At 45.7% G+C, this 17,301-nt stretch overlaps 1 protein-coding gene across 2 annotated transcripts in view; it reads right to left on the bottom strand.

Moving 5' to 3' along the window:
- The window catches only part of Fam102b (family with sequence similarity 102 member B), a 59,535-nt gene that overhangs the window by 29,782 nt on the left and 12,452 nt on the right, over nucleotides 1–17,301 (bottom strand). For both annotated transcript variants that reach the window (XM_041653680.1, XM_041653689.1), the window contains exon 2: nucleotides 3,515–3,635. In XM_041653680.1, the coding sequence (XP_041509614.1) occupies nucleotides 3,515–3,635 (121 nt within the window). The remainder of the gene's footprint in view (nucleotides 1–3,514; nucleotides 3,636–17,301) is intronic.

The following is a 17,301-nucleotide window of genomic DNA, read 5'->3' as shown; positions in this document are numbered from 1 at the left end:
GAGAGGCCACCCCTGGACTGAGGTGTATATGGAAGCAGACTGAGGTGTATATGGATGTGGGCTGAGCAAGCCATGGGGAACAAGCTAGTAAGCAGTGTTCCTCCATGGTTTTTGCTTCGGTTCCTGCCTCTAGTTCCCACCCCGACTTCTCTTTTGCTGTATGCTGTAAGACTAAATAAAACCATCCCTCCTCAAGTTGCTTTGGCCATGATGTTTATCATGGCAAAAGGAAGCAAGCTAAGACATGTCCTAATGAATATCCCAAAGCCCTATTCTATGAAAAAGGGTTTATTCGAGGTATGTCCTCGCGTAACTGGCATTTACAGTTTCTGTTTGTTTTACTAGAGTTTGAGTTTATTTAATCTGTAGTCACCCTGTACTCTAAGTTGGTTATAGGCTTTATTTTTCTTGAAATCCAAAGACTGGCTCATCATCCTTCAAGCGTCATGGTGGGAGTTCCGTTCAGAAGAGTTTTAATCTAAGGGCAGAGGCAGCAGTCAAGGCCGCAAGGGGAAGAAGATGGGATGCTTCATGCTGTCAGCTAATCCTTCATCACCAAGCATCAGGCTGGATGCAGAGACTGAGAGTCATCACTGCCTAAGGTCTCACAGTTGGTAAGTGGCAGGCTGGTACAACTGTGTGTGAGCCTTTTCTGTACCACACTTCCTCTGCAGAAGCCTCCAAACACAACTATTTTTATAAAGGCTTAAAACGTGTAAAATCACGTCTGTACACATGTATCTATTATATTCTAACTGTGTGTGTTAAGCAATATACAGAGGTTGGAATAAAGCCACACATCTAACACACACTGCTAATTATTCATTCAAAATGCGGGAAAACGAATCTAAGAATATAGTTTTTAAATCTGATCTAAAAAGATGCAGGACTGGAGTGGAAAAGAGTAAGAAGACCCACATTTCTCATTCTAAGTCTGTACCTTTGCCAGCATATACATGTACTCTGGTAACTTAAAAAATATGTATGTAAAGCTGGGCACGGTGGTAAGCCTGTAATCCTAATACTCAGGAGAAAAGGCACAGAGGGTCATGAGTTTGAGACAAGCCCAGGCTACGTGCAAGTTCCAGGCTAGCATGAGCTACAAAGTGGCCCTTGTTTCAGAAAAAAATCAGAAAAAAATGTGTAAAAATGTGAAATGCACATGACAGGGTCATGTGACAGCCCAGACTGGCCTTAAATTTGCTATGCAGCTCAGGCTAGCCTTGAACTGGAACCTTCTGTCTCTGCCTCTCCAATTGCTACAATTATAGAATTGCCACTATCATGCTTGGTTTGTATGAAGTTTGTATTTTAAAGACAGTAGTTAACTCATTAGTAGCAATGATTAACGGTTTCTTCATTTTTTTTTTGTTTTTGTTTTTGTTTTTTGAGACAGGGTTTCTCTGTGGTTTTGGAGCCTGTCCTGGAACTAGCTCTTGTAGACCAGGCTGGTCTCGAACTCACAGAGATCCGCCTGCCTCTGCTTCCCAAGTGCTGGGATTAAGGGCATGCGTCACCACCGCCTGGCCGGTTTCCTCATTTTTATAAAAAAATCAGGATCATAGATATCTATCTTCTCAACCTCATATATGAAAACAAAAAAACATATGAACAAGGACAGAGGCTGGTGATTTGTGTTTGAGTCTTCCATTACCATTTATTAACTATGTAAATTTGGGCAAGTTACTTCATTTCTCTGAGCCTTAGTTTTTCTGAACATAAAGTAAAAGACATCCAATTCCAGGTCTGCTATTAGACATAACTGACCGAAGTCCCCAGAATAATACCTTTAAAAGAACAGAGGTTTTGTGGAACCTCTCCCAGAACTCCAGATCAGATCAGGGCCTCTCAGCGCTCGTCAGGGAAGCTGCTTCTTGCAGCAGAGGGCAATTAACACAGACCGCGAACAGGTCAATAGGCAGAGAATGAGAAACGTTGGAGGGCTCATCCCTAAATGGGGTGTCTATAGCACATTTCACCACACAAGCTCAGGGCTCTATACGGAAGAATGTAAGAGCCAGAGGTGGTAGACGATTTCATGGAAGCAGTACTTTCCAGACAACAGACAGATGTATGTAAGAGCTCACGAGATCATGGCAAGCACGCACAAGACCTGTACAAGCTCAATTCAGGCAAATCCCAGCATGGGGCCGGGGGGCAGAGTGCGGGAAAAATCCAACTGCTAGTTGACTGCTTCGGGAGATACTGGCATTTGAGAGCTGCTGGGAGAGGGACGGTCAGTTTTCTTTTTCTTTTTTAAGTTATCTTTTTTCATTTTACATACCAATCCCAGTTCCCCCTCCCTCCCTCCTCCCATTCCCTCTACCTTCCTCCCACCCCACCCCTCATCCACTCTTCAGAGAGGGTTAGGCACATTGCTTTGGGGAAGGTCCCAGGCCCTCCCTACTATATCTAGGCTGAGCAAGGTATCCCTCCAAAGAGAACAGGTTCCCGAAAAGCTAGTACAAGAAGTAGAAATAAATCCTGGTGCCACTGCCAGTGGCCCCCCGCAGTCTGCCCCAGCCATACAACTGTCACCCACATTCAGAGGGACTAATTTGGACCTAGGCTGTTTTCTTCCCTGTCTGTCTGGAGTTGGTGAGCTCCCATTAGCTCAGGCAAACTGTTTCAGTGGGTGAACCCATCATGGTCTTGACCTCTTTGCTCATATTCTCATTCCTCCTAATCTTCAACTGGACCTTGGGAGCTCAGTCCAGTGCTCTGATGGGGATCTCTGCCTTTGTTTCCATCAGTTACTGGATGAAGGTTCTATAGTGATATTAAGATATTCATCAGTCTGACTCCAGGACAAGGGCAGTTCGGACCCCCTCTCCTCTATTGCTTAGGGTGATGCATCACACCCCAGGGCAGGCCCCATTCCCAAGAGCAGTAAGAAAACACAAACTGAACTGCTTAAAAAATAAAGAAAAAGAAAACTCAAAGCTGGGTGGGTAGGACAGTGAAGGTGGAAAAGGTATGGGAAGAAGGGTTGGGGGAGGAGTATAAGTATGTCAAAATATATTGTACGAAAGTTTCGAAGAATTAATGAAAATATTATTTTTTAAAAAGCAAAGATTAGCCGGGCGGTGATGGCTCACGCCTTTAATTCCAGCACTCGGGAGGCAGAGGCAGGCGGATCTCTGTGAGTTCAAGACCAGCCTGGTCTACAGAGCTAGTTCCAGGACAGGCTCCAAAGCCACAGAGAAACCCTGTCTCGAAAAACCAAAAAAAAAAAAAGAAAAAAAAAAAAGCAAAGATTAGGAATTTGATAAATGACAGGATACATACACACACTCCCAAACTACTGCAGATGTGTACAGTATTTCTGAGAATAAAGCTTTTTGGCTCCTGAGTAATAGCCTCAGGTTTGCCACCATATTTGCCAGAGCAATTTCATTTCTTGCTCGAAGCGTGAAGTTACAGTTCTACCGTTAAAGCAGATCTAAATAAAGTGGGCCAGTGACTGTAGCTAGCTGGTTTCTGAAAGAGGAGGAGTGACGGGCTGTTCCCATACCTTCCGCACAGACACTCTGTAGACACAAGGGTCCAGGATGCCCGTGGAGACGCTGGCACTCATCTTGCACATAAACGAGAACTTCTTTCTCCAGCGGACACAGTTTGCTTGCACCACCTCCCTGGGGAGGGAAAACAAAAACCGCAAAGCCGGTTGATTATCTGTTAAAAGCACTCACAATTCCACCCAAGTCTACAGCACCAAGTTACACAGACATTAGTGTCTGCAGATGCTGGAAAGGTGGCTCCTCAGGCTCGAGGACCGGACTTTGGGCCACAGAGAAGCTAGGGAGGGGCCTGTAATCCCACCAACTGGGAGACAGGGACTCCTGGAGTAAGAGGACCGTAGTGCCAAACTGGCCAAAATGGCAAGCTCTGGGCTCAGCTGGAGACGCTGAAAGGGACAGAGCATCTCAGGGAGCCACCTGACACCACACTGGGCACCACACTCAAGCACACACAGGAATAGGCATAAATGACATCACACTGGGCTCCACACTCAAGCACACACACGTGTAAACAGATGACATCACACTGGGCTCCACACAAGCACACACACGTGTAAACAGATGACATCACATTGGGCTCCACACTCAAGCACACACACGTGTAAACAGATGACATCACACTGGGCTCCACACAAGCACACACACGTGTAAACAGATGACATCACATTGGGCTCCACACTCAAGCACACACACGTGTAAACAGATGACATCACACTGGGCTCCACACAAGCACACACACGTGTAAACAGATGACATCACACTGGGCTCCACACAAGCACACACACGTGTAAACAGATGACATCACACTGGGCTCCACACAAGCACACACACGTGTAAACAGATGACATCACACTGGGCTTCACACAAGCACACACTGGAGTAGACATAGATGACATCACACTGGGCTCCACACAAGCACACACTGGAGTAGACATAGATGACATCACACTGAGCTCCACACAAGCACACACACGTGTAAACAGATGACATCACACTGGGCTCCACACTCAAGCACACACACGTGTAAACAGATGACATCACACTGGGCTCCACACAAGCACACACTGGAGTAGACATAAATGCAAAGTCAGCCTTTGCAAGCGAGGAACAGGAATAAGTGGGCATTAGAAATGCAGAGAAGCTAATTTACCTGTCAATCAGTTTAAAGTGACTCGTCACCACTCAGTCAATGCACGCTCATTTTCTCTGTGTTGGGCACACTTCTAAATGTTTAACGTACAAGATGAAGGGCACAATTCCGAGCCCTGTAGGACTTCATGCAAGAGAGAAATACACACAAATACTCTACTATTTCAGCATCATGAACTTCCATTTCGGAGTTTACAACATGAAGCTCAGTCTCACACCAACTCTAAAGTGTAGCTGGCATGTCCCTCACTGCACAGACCCGGAGTTGACGCACAGGAGGGGAGTTACATCAAGGTTATTTAGGTGGTGAGTACAGGCATCATGCGCAAGCAAGCCCCTTGTCCACAGCCCTAAACCTGCTGTTTTTCCAACGACTTTCCTCTTTGAAGTGTCCTGACTTTTGTACAAGCTGTTCTCTTTACTATCCTGGGTAGGTTCCAGGGACTTAACCTTGGAAAGCAAAAAACAATTATTCTGCTTCTTGAAGGAGAGAGACAATGGGGGTCATAAACAGTGAAAAATGGATAAAGCAAAAGAATGAATGTCCTCTAGATCTACATATTAGTCCCCTTAATATAGGCAAGAAAGCATTTTTTTTTTTTTTTGAGACAGGGTCTCATTCGTGGTCCTGCTGGCTGGAACTCACCAGGTAGATAAGGCTGGCCTTGAATTCAAAGAGATCAACTTGCCTCCACCTCCTAAGCATCGTCACACCTGACCTCAATATTTGTACTAATCCTTTGAGAATTTCATACATGCATATCAATGTATCTTGATCATATTCACTGCTACTCCTCCTAATTCCTCCCACATCCATTCCACCTCCCTACTTCATGTCTTTTTTTTTTTTTTTTAATAACCAACTGAATCCAAGTTGCGCAGCTCATATACTCACAGGTGTAGGGTCATCATGGAGCACCCACTGACCTACCAGGAGCCACACCCCTAAAGAAAACTACCACCCCATATCCCAAAAGGGTCTCCCCTGGCTTCTCAGGGGTGAGGGATCTTGAGTCCTTCCCCACTTCATGCTGGAATTTGACTGGCTTGATCGTGTGCAGGTAACCACAGGGGATGGAAGCTCAAGATTGCAACAGCCTGTCCTTTCTGACCTCAGGCTTACGATCTCACAATCCTCCCATCCCCTCTCCTGTGATGGTCCCCGAGAGCACAGGTACGTTGAGGGTGATTTTCTTAAGGAAGAATACAGTACGATGACTTCTCTGGAGCAAGAGAGACTGATGGGTGAGATAAAAATGAGATAAAGGTTGGAGTAAGGGAGAAATGGGGTGAATGCTATAGCATGTCAACTTGTAGCTGCCTCTGTGAAGGAAAGAATGTGCTCTGAGATCACTGGGTTTATAGATAAACAACTTTTAAAACGCCCAGAAAGATCATGAAAATAATAAAAACTCAAATTAAAAATGAAAGAATTTGTGATCATTGTTTTCCTCCCAGTATCACTGGGTGCCAAGACTTGAAGGCATCAGCCATGTGCCTGGAGCTTCCAGAAAAGGCGTGCAGATATACTGATGGTCTGGAATCTTCGGGAATGGACTTCAAGGTCTGTGATTGTTCCTGTTGCCAATGCCACTGGGGTAGGATCAGCTAACAAGAACTATATATATATTGGTTTTATTGAGACAGGGTTTCTCTGTATAGCTCTACCTGTCTTGGAACTTGATCTGTAGACCAGGCTGGCCTCAAACTTGGAGATCTGCCTACCTCTGTCTCCAGGGTGCTGGCATTAAAGGTGTGTGCCATCACTACCCGAAGAACAATGTTTTTTAAAGACACACCAGTTTACTGTCCTTAGAAAATATAAACTTTTCACTAAAGATAGTTTTACTTTCTCCCCCAAACTTATTAAGTTTTTTTTTTTTTTCCTCCAAGGCATCATCTCATAGAAGAAAAAAACAGCATCCAGGGACAGACAACTGGTAACCGATTTAGCAACCAAAGAAATCTGAACCTGGTGCTGTTAATGAAGAAAGCCAAGAGTGGAATTTTAAACTGGTTCTGCGATAAAGTGAAGGAAGGCGCAAAGGTGGAAGGATTGATTGGAAGCTGTCTTATATGCAGGAAGCTCGGTTCTATTTTCCTGACAGGGAGCAGATGACGCTCTGGCCTGCTTGACCCCAGGGCAGGTCTCAGTGGCAGGACAGTATATGGACAGGAGGATGAATTGGCGTTGACCCTTCTTCTCTAGCCGGCTCCACCAATGGTGGAAACAGGCATGAATTCATGGAGAAAACTCTAATGAGATGGACACCCCCTCCCCCAAATGGTCAAAGTCATCTCGACCTGTAGTCAAAACCCAAGATGCCAAGCCCCTTCCATCTGCACAGGGCTTCCACCAGCTCAGAGCTGCAGTTACATCTCAGCTGACACCGTAGGAGACGCTCTTACCAGGAAAAACAGAGAAAGCACAACCCCAGCCAAACAAAGCCAGTGCTGGAAGAAGGGAAGTTTTCAAGTGGAAAACTTGTAGGCTGGATAATGGCTCCGCTCTCACAGCTGCCCTCTGACATCACTCTCACAGGCAGGCACTCGTGTGCACACACAGACACACACAAATACATACACACACACTCACACGAATACATGGAATAATAAAAAGAAACCACACCTACTACACAGGACAAACACGGTATTTAAAACCACCACAAGACCACAGGTCTCTAAAACAAAACTCCTGGGCATGGCCTTTCGTTTGTCTGGATTCTACCTTTCTCAGAGCCCAGAGGCCAGCCTTCATGGACTGCACAACCAGGCTTCCTGCTGTCTTAGAGCCCTCTTAGAGGGCTGAGGGAGGAGTCGGGAGAAAAGATAATATAGTCACCCTCCCGGCTGTCTCTTTGTCAGGTAGATCAGAAATGGGTAATTGTTGGGGACCACAGTTTTCCAAAGTGCTTGGCATTTAGACCTGAAACTACATACATGTAAACCTTTGTCAAAATATAAACTGGAGCCAGGCAGTGGTGGTGCACGCCTTTAATCCCAGCACTCGGGAGGCAGAGGCAGAATCTCTGTGAGTTCAAGGCCAGCCTGGTCTACAGAGCTAGTTCCAGGACAGGCTCCAAAGCCACAGAGAAACCCTGTCTCGAAAAACCAAAAAAAAAAAAAAAAAAAAAAAAAAAAAAACCCCAAAAAACAAAAAACTGGAAAATTAAAAATATTACTAAGTACCGAAGAGCATCAAAATGGAACAGGGTTACGTATGGGAGAGTCAGAATGGTGACCCACACCTGTAATCTCAATACTGAGGGGACTGAGGAGGAGGAACACTGTGTGACACCAATCTGGGCTACACTACAAGACCATCTTAAAGAAAGTATTCAACACTGAAATCCATTATTTTCTAATTGTTTTAAATATTCACTCGGTGAATGCTCTTTATTGTCTAGTATACGAAAATCAAATAATCCCATTTTGGTCAGCTTTCTGTCATTCTAATCAATTCCTGAGCCAAATCAACATACAAAGTGCAGAGGTTTCCCTTGGTTCAGTGCTTTGGGGTCTCAGTCCAGGACTGAGGGCTCTGTTGCACTGGGTGGGCCCCTGGCAAGGCAGCCTGGTGGGTGAGAGCAAAGCCTCACCCTTCACAGCTAGAAAGCAAAGGGAGGGACCGGGCCAGAGTTACATAATCCCTTTGGGAGCATGGTTCCTGGTGACCCAAAGTGCACCCCCATTTGGCTCCACCTCTTAAAGGTTCCATGACCTCCTAATAGTGCCACGCTGGGAACAAGCATTTGCCACGTGGACCTTTCGATCCACATTAGAGCTGCGCCTTAAAATGTTACTGAGCTAAAAATTCTAGGAATTATGTCAGAAATAAAAACAAAACGTGAAGACTGCAAAGCCCCCAAACCTGGGTTTAGGTTTTGTTGCTTTTTCTTTGTTTGTGGAATATCAGTAATTCCCCAGCTAAACTAGTCTGAGACACACAGTAGGTTTTTAAACATTTAGTTTAGAACACCCTCTCCACGTGGCATCTTTATGATGATTTCATTATCAAATCTTCTAGGCTATCACTTGCACAGAGGGTAGCTTTGGCCTGAGTAACAAAATTAAAGACACCAAGTGAATTCTGCCTGTACCTGCTGTTCTCCGAAAACAACCAAGGGGGAAGCACTTCATATTCATCTAGTTTATATAGAGGGTGGGAAGCCAACAGTAAGTCTGGTAGACTTGGGAAAAACTAGGTTAAATATGGGCAGGGATTGCAGCATATAAGGAATGGGTTTTGACAGAGTACATTAGATCTTTCAGAGGAAGGACACACCTCTAGAGCTTCCACCTCCACCTGCTGATGACCCTTCCATGGCTATAGTGACAGCAGTCACCAAATGCTTTCAATATACCAGACCTTATGCATTTTATACATCGTAACACAAGTCCATTTGTTTAGTTAAGGAACTGGGAGAAACTGCCCAACCTCACTAAGCTGAAAAGAATCCAGACGGATTTTGTCTGGTACCAACTATCAATCTCTGCCCATCACTTCCTAGCTGTTCAGAATTCAATCCCTTTCCTGCATCTACCATCGTTATCCTCACCCAGACTCTCAGCATCATTTCCCTGGATTATTTTCAGAGCCTCCTTACTGGTCCCTGCTTAAATCTGCTCCCCTCGGATCTCTGCCTGAGAGTATGGCTCACACCTGCCTGTATTCCCAGTCCTCCAGAAACCAAGGCCGGGAAAACAACACCCAAAACAAAAAAACTAAACTGACTTTGTTAGAGACCAGCCTGGGCTACAGAGGTCCTGTCTCAAAAAACAAACAAACAAAAACCAAAACATCCCCCCCCCCAAGAAAAACAAAACAAAACAAAAACCCCCAAAGGGGTATTTATGTTCCTAAAGCAATCACTCAGACTTTTCTGTGTTCATCTTTCCTGTGTACACACAGACCCTGGGAAAAAGATGTCCAAACTAAACAAATCAGAGAGCGGCAAAGTTAGTCTGTGGCATTTGTTATACTGAAGGGTTACCGTGGAAACCCACGCAAACCACTTGGCAACGGAGACAAAAGTCACATTAGTAACGGCTGGCTTTCGGTTAGGTGAGTCACTAACTTCCTCCGCACTTTGGACTGCTGCTCGTGCACTGTCTCAGAAGGAAAGCAAGGGAATGCGATCTGTGTTGACACTGTGGGAACGTTTCCCAGATAACATGATAAAGCTGCTGAAACGAACATGAAATAAGCAGAGGGCTCAGAAGACAAAGTTGCTATGGCCATTGTTTATGCTTCAAGAATCAAAGGAAATCTAGAACGTTGCTGAAAACTCAAACATAAACTGGATGGAAGGGGGTGGAGCCAACCTTTGTGACTAAGAATTACATCAGCGCCACCAGCCTTCTCTGGTAACCAGCAAACGGGTACTCTAGGCACATGTTCAGTTACGCTACGTCCTGGTTAGTCAAGACTTGTTACTCCTTTCAGCAGCAGTGACAGGAAGCCATCAGTTAACGAGGAATGTCAGCCACTGGAGGTAGGACGGTGTGGAGGTTAGCTGGTCTCTCTGGGTTCAAACCCCTCCTCAGCTACCTGCCAGCTGTCACTCTGGCGTCTCCTCCAACTGCTCACTTTTACAGTGCTTTCTCTAGGAATGGTACATACACCCCACGGGAGCCCAGGGAAGCCAAAGACATTGTTACGCATTGTTCCAAACAGCACCTGGAGTACGGTGTCTCCAGGTAATAACCGCTAGGGGCTGTTATTTTCAATATGTATTTCTAAGTCCACTTAAATTTGCCTGCCGAAGTGAAATAATGACCAAGTTCATAGAGTTTCTTTTTCTTGATTTAATGAAGATCTGTCTATTTTAAAAGCCATATAGATCCTGACAAAGAAGGAACTTTTGCGATCTGTGAAACTGACTTTTAGTGGCAGCACTAAAGCTCCATGGATCTGTCAACTCCTGCAGCACCTCTGGCTTGAGGGAATGCATGGCAGGAACAGCAGCAGGAAAACCGGAACAGGAAGAGGGTTGGCTTTATTTACTCATTTACAGATTCATTTCACTAGCGGGTGTGGCAGGGTGGGAGACAGCCACCCAGTCCAAGAGTCTCCCTCTTAGAAATGCTGAGGAAAGCCAGGCGGTGGTGGGGCACACCTTTAATCCCAGTACTCAGGAGGCAGAGGCAGGTGGATCTCTGTGAGTTCGAGGCCAACCTGGTCTACAAGAGCTAGTTCCAGGACAGGCTCCAAAGCTACAGAGAAACCTTGTCTTGGAAAAAAGAAGAAAGAAAGAAAGAAAGAAAGAAAGATAGATAGAAAGAAAGAAATGTTGAGGAGGCAGAAGGATGCATAGAGAGAACTCAAGAGAAAGGACTGGAAACATGAACATGAGTCTTCACCACGGGAAAGGATGAGGCCATCTGGGAAGAGTGGCAAAGGAGGAAGGGGAGAGGCCAGTCTGCAAAGGCCACCAATCAGGAGAGAGGCAGGAGAGGCCAAGGAGTGTCTGCAGGAGGAGAAAGGGGACTAGAGCCCAGCAAAGGCAATAGGAAACAGCTTTAAGAAGCTCTGCTCAGCAGTGTCAGATGTGGCAGAGAGGTCAATGAGAGAGAGAGAGAGAGAGAGAGAGAGAGAGAGAGAAAAGAAAGCAGTCACCCATAGCTCTGGCTATTGAGGCGTTGGTGGCAAAGTGGGATGGAAGTCGATTACTATGGGGAACTCATTTCACATCTGCTAGGAATGAAGGGAGAGTGGAGAGACTTAGGGTTACAGCCAACTGAGGCCATGACATGAGGGAGGAGCTCACATAAACGTGCAGGAAAGTCAAGCATGCTTCAGTAGCGGTTGGGGAAAAGAGTGTAGGAACTAAACTGACCATTTGGGTGGAACTGAGTGATGGTGCTGGGAGCTGATCCCTAGGAATGTCAGAAACAGCAGAGCTCAGACCATAATAAGGGACTGGCCCGGGGCGGAAAGGATCACCTCCCATCATGAAGTAAAGAAGGAGAGTGAATGCAGACAAAGATGTCAGCAGGTAATTCTTTATTGCCCTGGATTGTTCTAAGGAGAAAATGCAGCATTATAGTAGGCACGCAAATACGTGCTAGCTGAATTCTTGCTTATTTAAAGTCTGCTGTAAAAATTACAAAAACCCCCTGCAGCTTCAGATAAGAAAAGAGTTGCATTCGGTGACTGACAGATACCCTGACGAAGACACACATGTATTTACACACATGTGAAAATGTATATACATGCCCACACAGCACATACACACACCTATGGGGAAATGTAGTCCCTGTATGAAATGGAAGAAAATTTACAAATCATGCATGCAATCAGGGTCCAAAACACATAAAGAAGTCACAACTCAATAACAACAACATAAAACAGCATCTTGATTAAAAATGGGCCAAAGACTTGAACAGTCATTTCTCAAAAATGTTTGTACAATTGGCTAACAAGTTTATGAAGAGGAGCTTCCCCTTAATATCGAAAACTATGCACATAAACCCAAATGAGAGAACACCCACACTAACTAAAGTGACCGTTACTAAATAGCTAAAGTATAACAAATGCAGATAAGGATGTAGAAAAAGAGAACTCTGGTATGAGGTTTTGGTAAAGTCATTATGAAAAAAAGAGTATGGAGTTTCCTCAAAAATTCAAAGCAGACCAATGACATAATCTAGCAACCATACAGATCTTTGGGTACGTATCCAAAGCAGACAGAATCAGGGTTCTTTTGTTTTGGTTGTTAGTTTTGGTTTGGTTTTTGAAGTTAGGCTCTGCTGTGTTGCCCAGGCTGGATTTGGAATTCATAATTCTCCTGTCTCAGGTTTCCAAGTGCTGGGATTATGGGTAAGTGCACTCACAATGGCTTGAAATCAGTATTTTAAAGAGACACCTGTAATCCCATGTCTGTTTCAGCAGTATTCACCATAGCCAAGATTTTGAAACAACCTAACTGTCCACTGATAGATGAAGGAATAAAGAAAATGTCACACACACACATACTCTCTCTCTGCATTTTTTTTAAAAAAAGAAGGAAATTTACCCATTCGTAATGTGGCCTGGAGGATAAGATACCATGCTAAGTGAAAATATCAACAAGAAATGAAAATACTGTACATTACTTACATGTACAATCTAAAAACTGTCAAATTCATTTAGAAAATGAATTCATTTTTCTGTAACTATAAATTCCACCACTTCCATACTTTGTAGAAAGAATGACATAGATACACATGACACACATATGCAATAGGAAAAAAAATTCCAGAATAATTTAGGGAAAGACCCTACAGTGGAAATTTGGGAAAATATATCACAGTCTAAGAAAACTAAATAAAACTGAACAAAAAAAATCACAAATTCAATAAGCTAAAGATCCTGAAGGATATAGGAAATCCACATGACTGCAGTGGATACCATTACACGTGTACAAATCCGAAGGGCGGACCCCACCGGTTTTGAATCACCAGGCAAACTATGGACTGTGGGTGGGAATCTGCCTGCCTGCGTCGGGTACCAGTTGGGATGAGCGTACTGCATCCTGGAGGGGACAGCGGAGGATGCTGGGTCTTGTGGAGACCAGAGATCACATGACAAAAGTCTGTGCCTTCTGCTCATTTCCTGGGAAACTAAAAAAATGATGACATGCTTGGGTGACATCAAGAGGCAACAGGATGTGCTGGTCAAAGCGGGGAAGTACACCCCTCGGCTTTAGCGCTCGTGCAAGGGGGACCCCAGGCCCTGAGCAGAGCAGCTGGAGGGGCTGCTTTTCTGTTTTCTACTGGGAAGATTGTTAGAGTAAAAACTTCTTCATCCAAGTGTGTAAAAACAAAACAAAAAAGAAGAAATCTTTAAAAAATTTATTTAAGCAAAGAGAATTGTGAAGTTATGGATCTATGATGACGCGAAGAGGCTTAACATGCACTAAGTGAAAATAGCTAATACAGAGGGCTTGAATCTGACACAAGCTAGAGCCACCAGCGGAAGGAGGGAAGGAGCGTCAGTTGAGGAAGTACCTCCATGAGATCCAGCTGTAAGGTATTTTCTCAATTAGTGATCAACGGGGGAGGGCCGAGCCTATTGGGTGTAGTCATTTCTGGGCGGGTGGTCCTGGGTTCTATGAGAAAGCAGGCTGAGCAAGCCAGGGGTAGCAAGCCAGTAAGCAGCATCCCTCTATGGGCTCTGCATCAGCTCCTGCTCCAGAACCCTGCCCTGTTTGAGTTCCTGTCCTGACTTCCTTGAGCGATGAACTGCAATGTGGAAGTGTGAGCCTATTCAACCCTTTCCTCCCCAAGCTGCTTTTTGGTCATGGTGTTTCATCGCAGCAACAGAAACTCTAATTAAGATAGGGTTATATATATCCTGTAAGTCCAGCTAGGTGCATGCTTGAAAGTGCAAACTTAGGAAGACAGTAGACATAGTAGTGACTGAAGTAGAAGGATGAGCAGGCAGAGCTCACACCATTTTTAAAGCACTGAAGTGACTGTAGATTACTAAATGGGTACATGTCATCGTATGATATAACCATGCAACATCCATGTGAACTCTGATCAGTCACGAACCTGGGATGATAAGGGCGTGTAAATGCGGACTCCTGGTTCTCAGTACAAGCGGTAACATTGTGCTGGGCGCTGACAGTGGGGAAGTTGTGTGAGGGAGGGAGGGGGAGGGGCGGGGATGGGGCGGGGGAGGGACACAGGAACTGTGTTCTTTCTACTCGTTTGCTCTAAAAAGGAAACCTACTAGTGAATGGCTGTAAGGGAGACCCTCAGAACATTCGGAAGGGAAATCTAAGAACTGAGAGGTAAAAATGGGGATGAGGTTTCAGGGAGGCCCAAACCAGCCAAGTTTCAAGAAGCCGGTACTTGAGTACAAACGGGGAAACATGGAGCATGCTTACGACTGATGTAGTCAGTTTCAGTCACGTGCTGGGGCAGACCTCACACTACAGGGCTGAGAGGAGAAAGGAAGGCTTGAGACAGATCGTATAGATTGTTTCTTTTTCTACCAAGTCTGGATTAGCATTGTATATAGCAGAGAAGCAGGGAGTAGGCGCCGGGGAGAGTGAGAGGCAGGGGGAGGTGGCAAGGGACAGCAGGAAGCGTTTTCCTTCCTCTGAATTGAGTTAAAAGACCTTCTGCTGATGTGCTAGACTCCCTATGGGAAGCCTTACACTCTCTGAGGAACGGATGGGAGGTGGGGTGGAGGGAAAAGTGGAGGGAGGACAGGAAGAGGGAGGGAGGGAGAACTGGGATTGGTATGTAAAATGAGAAAAGATAGGTTTTCTAAAAAATAAAAAAAGAGTTAAAAAAAAAAAAGACTTCTTGCCAGGAGTGGTGGTGTACACCTTTAATCCTGACACTTGGGAGGCAGAGCCAGATGGATCTCTGTGAGTTCAAGTCCGGCCTGGTCTACAAGAGCTAGTTCCGGGACAGGCCCCCCAAAAAGCCTTCTGCTGGTGAGACCAGGAAAGAAGCTCAAATAATGAAAGGAGGCAAGACCTTTTAGGAAGCAGACAAGGCTTATGTGACATTGCTTGCACATCCGGAGGGAACTGGAGGAGCTGCCTTGCATGTGAGTGGGCCTGAGGTGCAGCATTTCATGTCCCCTGGGAATGTTAGGGCCCACAGCTCTGCCTATACCTTTCACCCTTACAAGCCACAGAAAAGACAGTAAAAGTTCACACCACCTCTTGGTGCTGTTTTCTTTCCCCGCTCAGTCTGCCATTTAACCCCTCCCCTCCCGGGTTAGACAAGCTCTCTCATCCCCAGCCTCTTCACCTCACTCATTAGCGGACTGAAAGGTGGCAGCTGCTGGACGGCACTATTGGCATTGTGCATCTACAGCGTGGTGATGCTTACCCGCCCCCCCCCCCCCCCCCCCCCCCCCCCCCCCCCCGTCTTCCTCGGCGTAAGAGTCAGCTTGTTCCTATCTCCCTCGCCACTTGCAAGCTCAAAGTCTTTTTTCAAACCAGGTTTAAGAGCTAGAGGCATGTGGTGCCTGGCTATGTCACACTCTTCTAGCTCACATGACAGAAATCCCTTCCTACCCCAACCTCTTGTCCATTCTGCCTACCTCAATACCATGGAAAGAACCTTGTACCCTAACACCACAGCTCTTTTCTCTACTCAACCTTTGCCCATGTCAGCAACACTCATACCCTGACCAAGCCAACTCTTGACAGAGTTCTACTGACGCAGCCTCAAGCATTGGTGTTTTGTTCTCTTGTTGGCTGTGATGACTCATGCCCGTAATTCTTGCACTTGAGAGACGGGCACGAGAGAATCAGGAGTTTGAGGCCAACCTGGGCTACTTAAGACCCTGTGGCAGTTTGAATAAGAAAACCCCAGAGGCTCATATGTATTAATATTTGCTTAATAATATATATGTATATTATTTTAAGGTGCGCTACTTTTGTTTATGTTGCATTTGTTTAACTCTGTGAAGCTGTCATACTTTGCCTGTCTCAAACACCAGATGGTCTAATAAAGATCTGAACGGCCAACAGCAAGGCAGGAGAAAGGACAGTGGGTGCTGGCAGACAGAATATACAGAAGGAGAAAACTGGGAGAAGGGGTTCAGAGTAGTAGCCCGAGAAGGAAGAGGACATCAGGGGCCAGCTATCCAGCCACCACAGCAATCTACGGAGTAAGAGTAAGATTTACAGAAGAGAACCGGAAAACACAGAGGCCAAAGGGTAGACGGGGTAATAGAAGTTAAGAAAAGCTGGCAAGAAACAAGCCAAGCTAAAACCGGATGTTAATAACTAAGAATAAGACTCCAGGTGTGATTCATCTGGGCGCTGGGTGGCGGGTGCCCCAGAAGAGTCCTAAGAACATAACATCATACAGCTACACGACTTGCTCCCGCATTTCCTTTTATTATTGTAAATTTGACCCTGTGTGTCATTTTCTCAAAAAGGCAACGAAAGGGTCATATACTGCACAGTGACTGGTACAGACAAAACACTCGGAGTGCCTCAGCGAGGGAAGCTCGCATTTGCACAACAGATAACCAGCACGCTCAAGGCAGAGTTTATACAGGAACAGTCAGAGGGAAACGAGCCGAGGACTGCGGGTTGTGACAGGCGAGAGTATAAACGGGTGAAGCTTAGACCTAGACCGGAAAGGACGGTTGGGGTTCTGATCATGTGAAATGGAAGCGAGGATGTGGGGAAGGGTCAGCATAACTAGGACATGGAAACGCATGCGTATCTGACCACTACAACCGTGTGAAAGGGTGGCTTAGGAAGAAGAGCGGTGGGAAACAGAATCAAAGCTCAGCTACAGACGCTTGGAGTCTGCCTAGCTCTTAGGGATCACGGAGTCTGCCCATCCTCTTTAAAAAAGACTCTCATTCCCGGGCTGGAGAGATGGCTCTGTGATTAGGAGCGTGACTGCTGCCCCAGAGGACCTGAGCTTGGATCCCAGTACCCACATGGGCTGGCTCACAGCTGCCTGTAAACTCCAGAGTCAGGATATCTGACACCTTTGGCTCCCATGGGCAATGCTACTCACGAGCTCAGACATACACAGATTTCAAAATACATCAATGCTGGAGAGAGAGCTCAGTGATTGAGAGCACTCGCTGCTGTTCCAGAGGACCCAGTGCCCACATAGTGGCTTACACTGTCCGCACTGCCAGTTCTAGGGAGCT

This window comes from Microtus oregoni, unplaced genomic scaffold, assembly GCF_018167655.1.
Source record: "Microtus oregoni isolate MIOR12 unplaced genomic scaffold, Mior012 000000F_ref0000247, whole genome shotgun sequence".
In the NCBI taxonomy this organism is placed as follows: domain Eukaryota; kingdom Metazoa; phylum Chordata; class Mammalia; order Rodentia; family Cricetidae; genus Microtus; species Microtus oregoni.
The sequence above is the reverse complement of the archived record's forward strand: the minus strand, read 5'-3'. Positions and strand labels throughout refer to the sequence as shown.